Source organism: Drosophila navojoa, chromosome 5 (assembly GCF_054131105.1).
Source record: "Drosophila navojoa isolate 15081-1374.11 chromosome 5, UAZ_NAV_1.0, whole genome shotgun sequence".
NCBI classification, from domain to species: domain Eukaryota; kingdom Metazoa; phylum Arthropoda; class Insecta; order Diptera; family Drosophilidae; genus Drosophila; species Drosophila navojoa.
Genome location: NC_142893.1, coordinates 10,686,492 through 10,700,636, shown reverse-complemented (window position 1 = coordinate 10,700,636; position 14,145 = coordinate 10,686,492). Strand labels below are relative to the sequence as shown.

General features: G+C 39.6%; 5 protein-coding genes across 8 annotated transcripts in view; 3 read left to right on the top strand and 2 right to left on the bottom strand.

Annotated features, from left to right (window-relative positions):
* The window catches only part of LOC108654736 (uncharacterized), a 111,975-nt gene that overhangs the window by 83,975 nt on the left and 13,855 nt on the right, over positions 1-14,145 (bottom strand). The window lies entirely within an intron of this gene.
* Phk-3 (Pherokine 3) lies at positions 393-1,781 on the top strand. 2 transcript variants are annotated; one of them, XM_030384764.2, is made up of 2 exons: positions 393-630; positions 1,386-1,781. In XM_030384764.2, exon 2 carries the CDS (start codon positions 1,399-1,401, stop codon positions 1,777-1,779), a length of 381 nt encoding a protein of 126 aa, XP_030240624.1. In that variant the 5' UTR covers positions 393-630; positions 1,386-1,398; the 3' UTR covers positions 1,780-1,781. The 2 variants fall into 2 exon arrangements, with proteins under 2 accessions (XP_030240624.1, XP_089118615.1); XM_089262489.1 differs by lacking the exon at positions 393-630 and adding an exon at positions 672-1,053.
* Positions 1,937-3,048, bottom strand: LOC108653463 (m-AAA protease-interacting protein 1, mitochondrial). The gene is made up of 3 exons (XM_018103960.3): positions 2,673-3,048; positions 2,301-2,596; positions 1,937-2,229 (listed from the first exon to the last, which is right to left on the bottom strand). The coding sequence occupies exons 1-3, from the start codon at positions 2,943-2,945 to the stop codon at positions 2,088-2,090; spliced, it is 711 nt and encodes a 236-aa protein (XP_017959449.1). The 5' UTR covers positions 2,946-3,048; the 3' UTR covers positions 1,937-2,087.
* On the top strand, positions 3,087-4,226 carry RpL19 (ribosomal protein L19). The gene is made up of 3 exons (XM_018103962.3): positions 3,087-3,218; positions 3,450-3,556; positions 3,634-4,226. The coding sequence occupies exons 1-3, from the start codon at positions 3,214-3,216 to the stop codon at positions 4,131-4,133; spliced, it is 612 nt and encodes a 203-aa protein (XP_017959451.1). The 5' UTR covers positions 3,087-3,213; the 3' UTR covers positions 4,134-4,226.
* On the top strand, positions 4,529-11,219 carry LOC108653462 (uncharacterized). Its single transcript, XM_018103959.3, has 3 exons — positions 4,529-5,162; positions 9,388-9,529; positions 9,687-11,219. The coding sequence occupies exons 1-3, from the start codon at positions 5,122-5,124 to the stop codon at positions 10,365-10,367; spliced, it is 864 nt and encodes a 287-aa protein (XP_017959448.1). The 5' UTR covers positions 4,529-5,121; the 3' UTR covers positions 10,368-11,219.

Here is a 14,145-nt window from a genome sequence, read left to right as displayed (position 1 = left end):
TGCATAAAAGTGATTACAACATAATAAACATGATCGTAAAAGATCAACAGCAACAACACCTTTGAGTTTTTCACATAAGTACTTTGCATGTTTTTCCTATGAATTTCGTCTCAGCGCACGGGGCGAAACGTGCAAGGCACTAACAAGCTAAACAAACAGCTGTGACAGCGCCAAAGTGCGGCGAAGGTGGCGAATGCGTCGAACAGAAGAGAAGAGACGAGAGGCGGCGAGGCCACATTTACATTTAAGACGTCAGCGTCGGCGTCAAGTCCAGAAAAAAAAAAAAAAACAAAAACAATGTAAAGCTTGCGTACATCCCAAGTACGCGGCGAATTGCTTGGCTGGCTTAAAATTCGGGTGAAAACTAAAAATCCGGTTCAATTTGGCTGCACGAAAGACCTTTGACTGGTGGAACTGCCGCCCAGGCCGACGCCGACGGCAGCGCCACCGTCAGTCGAGTGGCCAAGCGAATGTGCGAAAGCTTTTGGCCGTGCCAACCGCGCTCCTTACTATAAAAGTCGGCTAAACAGGCTAACAGCTTGGCAATCAAAGCTGTGCTGTCGTACGCAACAGACACAAGAGAAAATCCACCAACAGCTCGCAGTTCGGCAGCAGCAACAACACGAAACGGTAAGCAAACATTATTTGACAACAAGAGAGCGAGAGAGGAACTGAGTGAGTGAGCGATGCAGGCTACGCGTGCGCTTTGCTGTCTTGTGCTTTGGCAACTGTAAATTGCTATCGATTGGCAGCACTTGCGTGCACAAAACGACAGTAGAAACGTAGCAGCAAAAAAAAAAACAAGACGCAAAGCGAATATAATCCGTTTTGAATAGCAGCTAAAATAAGACGCTGAGTGAGAGAGAGGGAAGCAGCGGCGAGCGACGCAGGCATTGCAGCTGTCCATTCGGCATCGATGCTTGGTCTATTGCGTAAACATATTGGCAACACTTGCGAACAACGGTACAAAAGTGGTTTTAGCTAAATGAAAAAAAAAAAAAGAGGGCGAACAGCGAACTTAATCCACTTTGAAAAAGAGCTTGAAGTGACGTGGTCCGAAAATTGTGAAATCTGTTGTTATTACTAAAACTAAATCATTAATTAGTATGCATGTGCCATATATATGCCAAGAGGCATTAATAATGCATGAAACGAACTTAGCCCAGAAATGAATCGAACGATTCATTCTCAAAGCTCTGGCGCGTTGCTAGCCCCTTTTACACAGCAGAGCAGACTAGATGACGCCTCAGATTATTTATTTGGGACAAATAATATTACCACAAATAGTATTTGAATAGCTGTTCATATATTTGTTTTGCAATTACTCACATTTTAATGGAAACGTTTTCTTCCTCTCTCTCTCTCTCTCTCTCTTTGTTCTACAGTTCTTGAGACAAGATGAAGGCATCGCTGGTCATATTGCTGTTGGGATTGTTCGCCGCCCTCGCCTTGGCTAGGCCCGAGAAGAAATACACTAACAAATTCGATAATGTCAATGTGGACGAAGTGCTGACCAATAATCGCATCTTGACCGCCTACATCAAGTGCCTGATGGACAAGGGACCATGCACGGCCGAAGGACGCGAGCTGAAGAAACTGCTGCCCGATGCCCTCGAGTCGGAGTGCTCCAAGTGTACCGACGTGCAGCGTCGCAACTCCAACAAGGTGATCAATTATCTGCGGATTAACAAGGCTAAAGAATGGGACGAGCTCCTCGACAAGTACGATTCAAAGGGCATCTACAGGGCCAAGTACGAGAAGCACGTTAAGGCGAATTAAAATGACGTACAACAACAAAAAATGAACATCAAATCAAATCAATTTGTATTGTCATCTAAACACATACTCGTTATTTAAACTACATAATAACCAGATATTAAGATACAAAAGAAAAACAAAAACAAAACAAAAATGATAAAACTTTAAATGATCTGAATTGTTTTTTGTTTTGCTCATACCTAAACACTTGCAATGCAAATTTTATTCCAAAATTCATCCGAAATGTGAATAGGCTAACTTCCGGGAACTATATCTGATACAATAGGTTTTTCTACGATTTCTAAGAGTCTGAGTTAGGAAGCCAGCTGCTATTTCGATTCATTAATTAGATCAATGGCCCTGAAATGATTGGCCACATTGATCGTCCAGTCTGATTGGTGTCCGGCTGTAAACTCTTTTTTAAAGCGATAATTACAAATGAAGACGCGATCCTGATATTCTGGCATTGTGCTACAAGTAGATCAAGAAAGTCCGAGCTTATAGAAACAGAGAGAGATCTAATTGTTAACTCTTTCGCTCACCCCATATTCCAGGGTATCTCCTCGCCGCGCTCACGCATTTCGGTCAGGCCACGCATCACATGAAACACCATTGTGATCTCGACCCAACGCTTTTGCAGCTTATCGTTCGCATCATCGAACATGATGCCAATCTGATAGGGAAACGACAAATAGATGTCGCTCTCGTGGATCTCCAGCTGTTTGCGCTGCGTCATGGACAGCTTCTGCACGACGGGCTTTAGTTCGGCTATGGCCTCGGGTGTCACTAGATCCTGTAGCTGGCTTAGATCTCCGCCCACCAACTTGCTAGATACGACCTATAATTAGTTCACAGTAGATTTTCACATATGAATAATTTTGCTGCGTAATTAAAGCAACAATTGGGGAGTTCACCTGAAGCGCCTGTTTTGCGCCGTATACAAAGTCCTTGATTTGAAATTCACTATCAAAATATGGACGTATAATGAACTGTACGGTTATCCAATTTTTGATTGTATTCAGTGCCGATGGCCATATTATCTCCGGAAAGTCCATCAACCTGGGCAACTGATTGCGACTTGTTTGATTTTTGTTCTGTTCGGGTGCATGCGGCAGCGTTGCCAGCTGCCGCAAGCTCCCTCTGCCAGTCTTCGCCATTGTCAGACATCTCCTTAAAGTGTGTTGCATAGTTAACAAACTCTTTAGAACAACAATTATTAATTAATATTGTGATTGAACTTTATCTGCCGTATAATCAGCTGTTTGACCAGGGATGGTTAACATAAAATTTCTTATAACATTTGGCTGTTATGCAACATTACACTGTTAATCGTCCATTGTGATTGGAGCGTGCTATAGCAGTCAGCAATTTGTTGCGGTTAATGCTCAAAAATGGCAGTCACTTCCGTCTGTCAAGTTTTTCTTTCTTTCCCAGCCACGACGAGCAAGGGTCGACATGAGGTATTGACGAATTTCAGTAATTTCTGTGTTTTGTGTACGAAAATATGTGAAAAGTGTGCAAAAACTTGTGGATTACATGTGGCATGCAACATGTTATAAGTGCAGTTGCCCAGTGTTATCCAAAAATGTGTAAATTGAACCGAAACCACGTTCATGCACACATACACACCTACACACACGCAAATTCACGGCATGCTGCTTTATCTAATTCTTGGTGTTTTCTACTTGCAGTTCTCTAAAGCTCCAGAAGAGGCTCGCAGCCTCAGTGCTGCGTTGCGGCAAGAAGAAGGTTTGGTTGGATCCCAATGAAATTAATGAGATTGCCAACACAAACTCGCGTAAGTATGCCAAAAGCAGGAAGTGTGTGTGTGTATTTGAATAAGTGCATACTAAATGGAGATTTTTTATCTTGCAGGTCAGAACATACGCAAACTGATCAAGGATGGTCTGATCATCAAGAAGCCTGTCGTGGTCCATTCCCGCTACCGTGTGCGCAAGAACACCGAGGCGCGTCGCAAGGGCCGTCACTGCGGCTTTGGTAAGCGCAAGGGTACAGCAAATGCTCGTATGCCCACCAAGCTGCTGTGGATGCAGCGGCAACGTGTGCTGCGTCGCTTGCTGAAGAAGTACCGCGACAGCAAGAAGATCGATCGCCATCTGTACCACGATCTGTACATGAAGTGCAAGGGTAATGTGTTCAAGAACAAGCGCGTCCTCATGGAATACATTCACAAGAAGAAGGCCGAGAAGCAACGCAGCAAGATGCTTGCTGACCAGGCCGAGGCCCGTCGTCAAAAGGTGCGCGAGGCACGCAAGCGACGTGAGGAGCGTATTGCTACAAAGAAACAGGAGCTGATCGCCCTGCATGCCAAGGAGGATGAGATTGCAGCGAAGGCAGCCACTGCTGGTCATTAAGTCGGCGGCAATTCATAAGTAGTAATTGTTTTTCAAGTGAAATAAAAATTGTCATTTTAGTTTGGCCGAAATGATTTTGTACAAACGTGGAAATCGCATTCTTATAATTTCTAAACAACCAATTGGAGGGATTGGGTGCAAGCAACAGCTGTGCTGCCGTATTTCGTTGTATTGTGTAAAGTTCAAAATGGTTTTGAGCTTGGCCAAAACAAACACTTGATACCTGAGACGCAAACCAATAAGTAATTTTAGTTCAAATTAATGCGCTTTTTAACAGAATATGAACGATACATCAAGTGCACGTCTACTGTGACTATCGATAGCATGATTGCCTGAACTACTCGATACTGTATCGTTTTCAGTTCAGTTTATGAACGCTAAGTGATTGAGGCCACACTGTTCGCCGCTCACATCATTTTGAAATCGAAACTCGTTCGTAGCGGTCGTTTGTCGTGGTGCAGCAGTGCGCGAGCAAGCACAAAAAAAATATACTTAGAATTTTGATATATAAATAAAGTAATTAATAGAATTGATCAGCGACTAACATCAGTCTATGTATGCTTAGAGCCTTATTGTTGGCATAAAACGGCAGCGACTTCTCAAAAGTAACGCAAAACGAATTCGAGTTCAATAAATAGCAAACGTGTCGGCAGATTGCGATAAATTAATAACTACTTTTAACTAAGTTTGCTGATTTCGTAATAGCAACAAAGATTTTCCTTGCCTAGCCTAACCAGAGGCAAAGAATTCTCAACTACAAATACTAATACAGAAAACATCAGCTGAAGGCCCGCACGCACACACAGTCACAGAAACATAAACCCAATGCGATAGACACAGTGAAAGTGCGCGTGTATGTGTGATACACAGAGCAAAAGAAAAAATTTTTATTAACTTGTGGTGTCAGCATTTAAATAAAGAAACCCAAAAACCGTCTGCTTAACCAATTTTGGTAATAGAAGACAAAGAATTAATCAAATACAGCACAATGAGCGGATACACAGACCTCACCAAGCTGGAGACTAGTCGGTAAGTAAAATCTTATGGGCGAATTAAACACACATAGATCTCCGTCTCTCTACATACATATGTATATGAATATGATTGTATGTGGCAGTGTGTGTACGTATGGTGTCCAGTTTTGGGCTGGGCAAGCGCGAGTTTCTAGTTAAAATGTGTTTAAATTCAATTTAAAGCAGTTGCTAAATAATAGCAGAAGGATGGGAAGGGGCAGGGGCCGGCGGAGAGGCACACAATTTCGCTCACATCATTTTGCACGCTCTTTCTCTCACTCCCTCTCTTTCTGACTGCAAGCGGGCACCGCACCCCTTGTCCACACGGCATTTTCTCTTTCGTTTCGACAAGATACAAAAATTTTATCGTACGATGCGGACCGCCATTCAAACACGAAAGAAAAAAAGTAAAGGCAATGCTGCCTAATATGACACAATCGTGCTATAGCTGTACATAATATATATGTATATGCGTATGCATATGCATGTGAGTATGTTGTGTGTGTGTGTGTGTGTGTGTGTGTGGGTTTTCAACCTGGGCTCGTTTTGTATATATGTATGTACATGTCTGCTACTTGAGTTTGTTTAAACTAATAAAATCGCATACCTCTGACCACCATTCCACTTTCCACCGACGCAGCTGAGGCGTTTTATGTGTTTATTTTTGTTTTATCGCCTTTGCTCTAATCAGCACTTTTGGCGATAGCATGTCATCTATCGATAACAACTATTACTCATCTTCATTGCCATTATCACTATGCAAAAAGTTTCAACTATGAGCCATCGGCGGACGCCGCAGGGTATAAAACTAAAGGCAAAACCAACAAAAATGAGAAATAATAATAATACAAATAAAAACAATCAGAAGCAATGGCATGATTCAGTGTCCCACTCTTAAACTTGACTGATTGACGTAGGCATATAAATATGTATATACTCATAAGTACATGCAAGTCATTAATAATATGTTGTTGATGATGGCATTTGTGTGCGTTACTCTGAATAGTGGTACAAAGTAGTACGAATTGCTTTCGCCTTGACAAGCTCACAAATTTAGTTAGAATTTGTATTTGTTTTTGATTGCGTTGTCGCATGTTAACTAGTGAAATATAATTAATATCGATTTGCTCATTTATCGATTATCATTGGAGGTCAGTCGAGGCCAAACAGGGGCAACCACACTGTACAACAACATTAAACAAATATTGGTCAATGCGCTTCAACAAAAAACAACACAGCCAACCAACAAAATAGTGTTGCTCAATTTTGCAAATATTGCTGGCAAAGCCACAACAACAACAATAATAATAAACAGGCAGCAGCAAGAGTAGCGTCTCTTTATCTAACAATCGTACAGTTACAGCTCGCATCACTGCCGCCCTCTCTCTCTCACACACACACACGCGCTCTCAAATAAAAGCAAAGAGTACTGCTGAAGAGAGCGAAAGCGCTCTCTTGCCACAAAGCAGTCGCCGCACATTCGGCACCCGCGCCCGCTCGCCCAGCTGCGAAAAATCGGCTGATTTCTGTGTTGTATGCCGCGCTGCTGCTGCGCATGTTTCGCTGCAAACGAAAAAAAAAACTGGACGCGTGTCGCGTGCCTGGCTTGGCCCACTTCACAGGCAGGTGTTGCCGCCAGGTGTGCACTGGATGGGCACCAAGCTTTTGTTTTTGGCGCCTTAATGGGCCACACGACTAGTCGCTTAAAATCTATAGTGAGAGAATAGGAGACAATTACCACAGTACAACTACACTAACAGCTACAGATATTTGCTCAGATAAAAAGGTTCGCCGTGCTTCGCTGCAATTGGTCGTTTCGTATGGCGTGTTTATCGAACGCTGTTTCGACTGCGGCTTTTTCCTCTGCTGCCGGCATAATTGGGCGCAGCTGCACTTGTTGTACGATTACCGCCCTCTCCCTCCGCCCACTCTTTTGCCGCCCAGCATACGTCAGCTGTGAAAGGTCAATAACGCTACTGCTCCACTCTCTCTTTAAGCGAGCTTTTGATGCTGGCGCGTGGCCAACTATGTGACGCCTGATGATGATTTTTTTTTCTATTTTAATTTAATGCGACATTTGCTAAAATGGACAACGCCTGATTTCTATTTCTATCTCAATTATACTTCCCTTTTGCTGAGCAATGTAAATCAAATATTTCATTCATTGTCTAGGTAATTATGTATGAATGAGGCGATTCGACCGGACGCTACTTATTGATAAGATAATTGCGCGCCTTACACAATTCTGATAGCCTCATTTAATACCCTACAGCAGACGTAAACAAAGGAGTTTGACCTTTTGGTGAACTGAAGGTTTCTAGAATGTTTATTCCAAATTATATCCATGTAGAACTAGATTGACGTAGTGAAAAACTTGTTTAATAAAATCAACAAAATTAAAATAAAATAAATGTAAACAAAGGTTTTATTACTATTGAATTTAAAGTGAGTTCGGGCATGGTAGATGTATGTAGATGTATTTATAGCTCTAACTGTTCAATTATTATTCGAATATTCTAGTCGAAATGTAATCAAGCGTAAAACTAAAACGCAAATGAAAGATATTAAACTGATATTTAGTATGCATTTAGTTTAATAACTCCGCAAACTGTAGGTTCAATTTATTTTGAAATTATTACATGCTAGAGTACTAATTACAGGGTAACTCTAAGTCCATCATGTAAGACATTGTAAAGGGATTTTCTTATGACGTTAAACTCATTCAAATGCCATATTCAATTAGCTCAATTAGTCATGCAGTATAATAGGAAAGTTTCTAGCTATGCATATATGTATATGTATATAAAGAGAGTGAAATAGAAACAGAGATAGACAGAGAAATAAGTATGGTATGACCAGTGGAAAAAAACCTTGACACAAGCGTCGCAATAGACATCTCTTTACACTATGCCACTATGTGACTTTGTGGTCGAGCACGCGGCAGCGGCGTGTCCCATGCCCACAAGAAGCTATCAATAGTCTAGACGATTACATGACTGGGGGTGGGGGGCTGGCCTTAATAGTTGGGGGAATGCCTTAAGTGCATATATATATATATGTATGTATATGCACAGCCAAAACTAAATTTATCAAGGCGGGCAGCCCAGACGATCACGCGTCTACCACGCGAGACACTATCTACAGAGAGTTATCAGAGGCGGCGAACGAGCCAGCGAACGAGCAACCCAGCGATCAAGCGAACAACTCCAGCTCCAGACGATAAACGTTCCGAACTTCGAACGTCGGCGCGCAGTGAGACTAGCCGGCGTCTACGAGTGGGGTTAATCGGGTTGTACACTACAAATGGAACGAAGCCCATTAGCCAGACTCGAAAGGCTAATAGTTTGCATGTGCGACTTTCGCAAGACACGTGGCTCGAAGCGCTTGCCCCGGCTGCTACGTAGAACAGGTAGACGAATGGGGAGAAAACTGAAACGTATAGATATATAGCTATAAATGTGTATATACATACATATATTTATATGGCGAAGACACTTGCTATTCAGAAATAGAAATCAGCGGCTCAGAGCGTACAGGTTTTTTATACCTTTATTATTATTGTTGTTGTTGCTGTTGTTGTTCTTGTTGTTGTTGGTCTTCTATTTATATAGTTTGTGTTTAATGAATTTGGCAACTGATTTGCATAGATTGAAATCAATTTGGTATTTATCAGGCGAGCAGAAGATGATGTTGATCTGTTGTCGGAACTGTTGAAAAGAACAAGTGGCCAGACTTAACGACGACACGTTTCCAGCCAGGCGAGATCGGGTTATTTCTATTGAATGGCCAATTGGCGGCTATTGTCCAAGAGGCAAACGTGTGACGGACGGGTTTGTTTTTTTTTTGTTGGGCCTGGGCTAGATCAGGCTAGACAGGCGCATATTACGAAATGAATAATGTTTTAATGCTGACGTCTTCGAAACTATAAAGCATATGACTTTGAACATATGTTATATATTTTGGAGTTGTTTATATATAGCCGAGTCTAGAGTGTTCTTTACAGCTCATTTCAATGCTTATATATATTTACAATACAATTGCCTTATGTATGGGCGTATGAATATTTGCTCCCGAATCGGTTTTTGATTAGAATAATGTGTGGAGGATTTACCATATATGCCTCAAAATTCCTTATTAGAACTGGTTCTGTACAAGAAACCGGTCTGAATACAATCATTCTTGGGCTATCTATATAATACCTTTACTATATCTCCCTCTCACTCCCTTCTCTCTCACTTCAGGAACTGCCTGCGTCGCATTGTGCGTCACGATGAGCAGCAGTTCTCCAAAGACTGCATTATAAATGTGATGGAGAAGTTCGTGAAGACGGTTAACATCATGGATGATACCATATTGGTGCCATGCAGGCTCATGGATCGGCAGGTGGGTTCCAAAACAATGTAAACTCACCTCATTGCCTTTTATTCCTCCTCCTGCTGCTTCTATCTACCCATTTCCATAAGAATGTTTAAACAATTTAGCTAATGTATGCTTGCCTGCTTGCTGCTCTCTTTTCTATCCGAATTCTCCCCATATCTAGATCGGTGATAGCACTGATATAATACCTGCAACGGGCAAGGATACAACCGCCAATCAGCTGACAAAAAATTCCAGTGCCGAGGGCAAACGTGGTGCGGCACATTCCAAGAATGTGCACGAGTTCCTCAACGCCTCGGAGCTCTTCAATCTATATACCGTGCTGAATTCACTGAAGAAAGATTTACTCTGGACAAACAATCAGGATGATGATGATGATGATGAAGACAACACACAGCTGGAAACAGAGCAACAGCAGCAACAACAGCAACAGCAGCAACAGCAGCAGCAGCAGGAGATCAAGACTGAGTCCAACACAAATAGCAACACCAGCAGCAGCAACAGCAGTCGAAGCTCTGCGGGTGTCAAGGGCCATGTGAGAAGGACATCGACAGCATCCATGATGTCCACCACATCGGTCAGCAATCTAAGCGATTCCGATTCCGATATGTCGAACGAGATCGACTCAGGCCTGGAATCGGATGGCAACAAGAGCGACAATGCCCAAAGCACCGATGGCAGCGACATAGCCGATGCCGCCTGCCAAAAGTCCAGCGACAAGGCCACCGAACTGGCCCGCCGCTGCAAACGACATCTGAATGGTCTGTACCAGTGCCTGGAACAAATGACAGAGGCGGCCAACTATTTGACCGCCAGATACCAAAGTGATATTGGAGCCGTTTAAGTTTGAAGAAGATGATGAAGAAGAAGAAGAAGAAGAAGAGGGAAACAATTACTAAGTAAATAGTTAAAGCGGTTGCCAACTCCTCGGGCGGGCTCTAATCATGTAAACCAAATAGGGAAAAAGAGATAAGAAAAGAAAAACAAAAAAAATAGTAAAAACCATAAAAAAAGGAAAAAGTATATAAATCAGGATAAACAGTTTTTTCTCCTTCTCTGTCTATTGTGTGAGGTCCTTTCTGTTTAAGCGAGGTTTATTTTCAAAATGTGCGGGGTGCTAGACATATGAAAACCTATATGTATATATATACATATATATATATATATATATTATTATTATTGTGAGGATTGTATAGATATATGTCGCCTATTATGGATACTATTAATAAATATATATATATATTGAGATAAATATGTATGATAAATCAATCGAGTAAGTCAACATTATTTTCAAGAAACAAACAAAACATTTTTTTCATGATTTCTATTTGGGTTGACGGGTACAACAACAAAGCAGAACAAATGATGAGAATGTGTGTAGGTGTGCTATGTGTGTGTTTGTGTGTGTCTCAGCTAGTTTGATATAAAACAATTATGATTGTGTTTGATGAAGAGCATTCCTTTAGTACACGAGCTGCAAACGCACGCAGGCACACAAACACACACACACACACACACACACACACACACACACATACATACATGCATGCACTAACATACTAGAAATTGGGTGTGGCCTGGCCCCACCCGGTATATATATATACATACATATATATAAATAAAAAGAGAGATGTATTGTATACTCAAGCAGCAGCTGAACTAGCGCTGCAAAAAACACAAAAAAAAAAAGCAAAAATGTTATCCTATTTGTCTTTCATTCTAATCTGCCCTATATATATATATAGACTATATATATATATATGTATATAAATATGTCTGTCATTTGATTTATGCATACTCTAGCTTTAGTTTCTTCTATGTGTAAAAGTGAAGGAAAATATTCGAAATGCAAAGTGTTTAAAATGTTCAATTCAAGTACAAGAAATATAATTTCGAAACACAATTAATTCCGTTAATGTTATTGTAATTATTTGTATGCCACCTCCAGAGCCCCATAGATCCCCAACGTTCGCAACAACAACAAAAATCACATGCTTTCTATGTACATATATAGACACACTCACTCACTCACTCACACACACACACAGATCGAACAAAAATTGCATGTGACTGAAGGGCGGACGGGCGGCTGGGGCGTGGCAAGCTTGAAACGTTTACGTGTAAAGAGAATTATTTATACATTTAATGAAATAAATATAAAATAAACAAAAATTTATTTAGAAAATAATTAACATAAAATTTCTTTTATTCAATTTGGTGGAAAAAAAAAACTGTCGATGAAGCAACTTGAAGAATGTTGCGAACGGGTCTAGACGACGGCGTGATGCGCTCTCAAAACTTAAGTGCAAATATGGGGTTTTATAGAATATAGGCAATATATCAAAATAAAATTTAATAAAATATTAAATATGTTGAGCCTACAAATTTATAGCAAAACCTAGCCGAGCCTAATCTTGATCAAAGAAAGTTACGGAAGTTTCACACTTATAAACGTTTTTGCCTTTCAGATTAGCTAAACTTTACTTGATATTTACACATAAGTAATATGTGTATGTAATAATATAAACTCTTTTAGATTCTATAATATTCTATAACATATATATACAAATTCTTTCAGGCAAATAAACACAGACATTTCGTATATTAATATATACAAATAACCTCATATATACAAATATAGAACTACTTATCTTAACTTTGAAGCATATGTACAAAGCTTAAGTTTCATGCAGACCCAAATATATATAATTAAAATTTGTCGTGATATATTTATTTTCCACTAAATATACAACCCTATATATCTACAATATCCAGTGATATCTGAACTGCGATACTATGTTTACAAACCTATATATCTCAAGTTTCAAGTTATAGCTAAAAGTTCTGTCAACCCATAAGTCTCAAATTTAAAATATATATATACCCCTTTTCGCTTTACCCGCTGAACGACTATCGAAATTATTGATCGATCGCATGTGCCGGTGCAAATTCCACTTTCGCCTCTCTTTCGCCCTGACAATGACCATCATAAATACATATTTTATAGATTACGAGTACAGTAAACATTGGCTACGACAACAGCTGTTCGTTTAATTTATGCCGCACGAAATATACTTTTGACAATTGGCCTTTGATAATTGCCAGACACGACATCAATTTCTTTTATGAAGACTATAAAAAGTTCTAGAAGGGGCCAAAGAAAACTTTAAAGCAGAAAACTAAAGTAAATAACCCCATTCGTACAGGTGTTAATGGTTAATCGCAGCTCTGCACTCGGTATTGATAATTGCAGTCAAATCTGGGTGGTTTATTTATAATACGATCAAATATATATTTATATATATAAACTTATGAAAAACTAAGCACTGATAAAAGTACAGTTTGAATATGTCTTTCAAATGTCTTTCAAGTTCCCGCATAAAATGAAAATTTTATACAATTTAGCTAGAAGTGAACAGACATAAATGTTATATAATCTAACTCTCTAAACACCTCACAGTTCTCAAATGTAACCTTAATCTATGTACTAACGAAAGCACTTTACAAAATGTTAATGGATGTTAAAGCTCACCTTTTAAAAGTCAATAAAGTCCCCCGGAATTCCAGAATGATTTAACAAAGTGGCCATCAAATTTTTTATTTAAAGACATATGTACATACACATATACATATATTGAACAGCAAAAATTTTTATGCATTTATTATCTAGATCTTATATAGATAAATAGATCTTATAATCAGGTATAAATAAAGCTATCTCTACAGCTTTGGTATACCTATTATTATATGTATATCTATATAAGTATACATATACATATATTGGCCTCCGTCTTCTTATATAAGTGCTGCTATATGCACTCTACTAGTACTTTGTCTGTGTTGACTTAGCGTTACGGTGTCACAAGTTGCATGTCTAAGCAATTATCTAAATGAGGTATAAGTTATAAGGTTGCAAGAAATGAGCTACGTAATTGTTAACTGTCAATGCATCATTATCTGAATAATATGGATAATTATGGGATAGCACTTCAGACATTTTATAGTCTTACGACATTTTCAATTAGTCCTGTGGGAATTCGAATTTAGTAATTACTTTTTGTAGTACATTAATGTACTACCGATTATATTCAAGATAACTGTTGGTTGTACTCGTATTTGTATTGGTAATGTTCTTTTTAGCGCGTTGCGAGAATTACAATTGACAGTTGATATATAAGAGGCATATATGTATGTAGGTGGGAAGTATATTGTAGTTCCTAATGGTAGTTCAAGCATGAACATTTACATTTACGACCATCTCTAATGTGAAAACGATGAAGTTTAGTTACATAAAGAAGATCCTATGATCCAATTACATGTCTTGGCCATGGCAACGTTCCTATTGACTTTTACTAAAAATTCGATATTGCTATTATAATTAGTATATGCTTATCTCCGGCTGGTATTTATAAACAATAACAAAGTATTATATAATGAAAGTTCACTGTATCCGATTAGATAACGTACACAAGAAATAAGTCTTATTCAGCAAGAAACAGAAAACCGGTTGATAAACTAATGAAACTTCGAGTAATTCAAAGGATTTCTGATAATGAAACTGAATCATGCCATGAAAAGTACCTAGAAGAGAAACCGAAACCCAACAGCTGTAGGCATCGAAG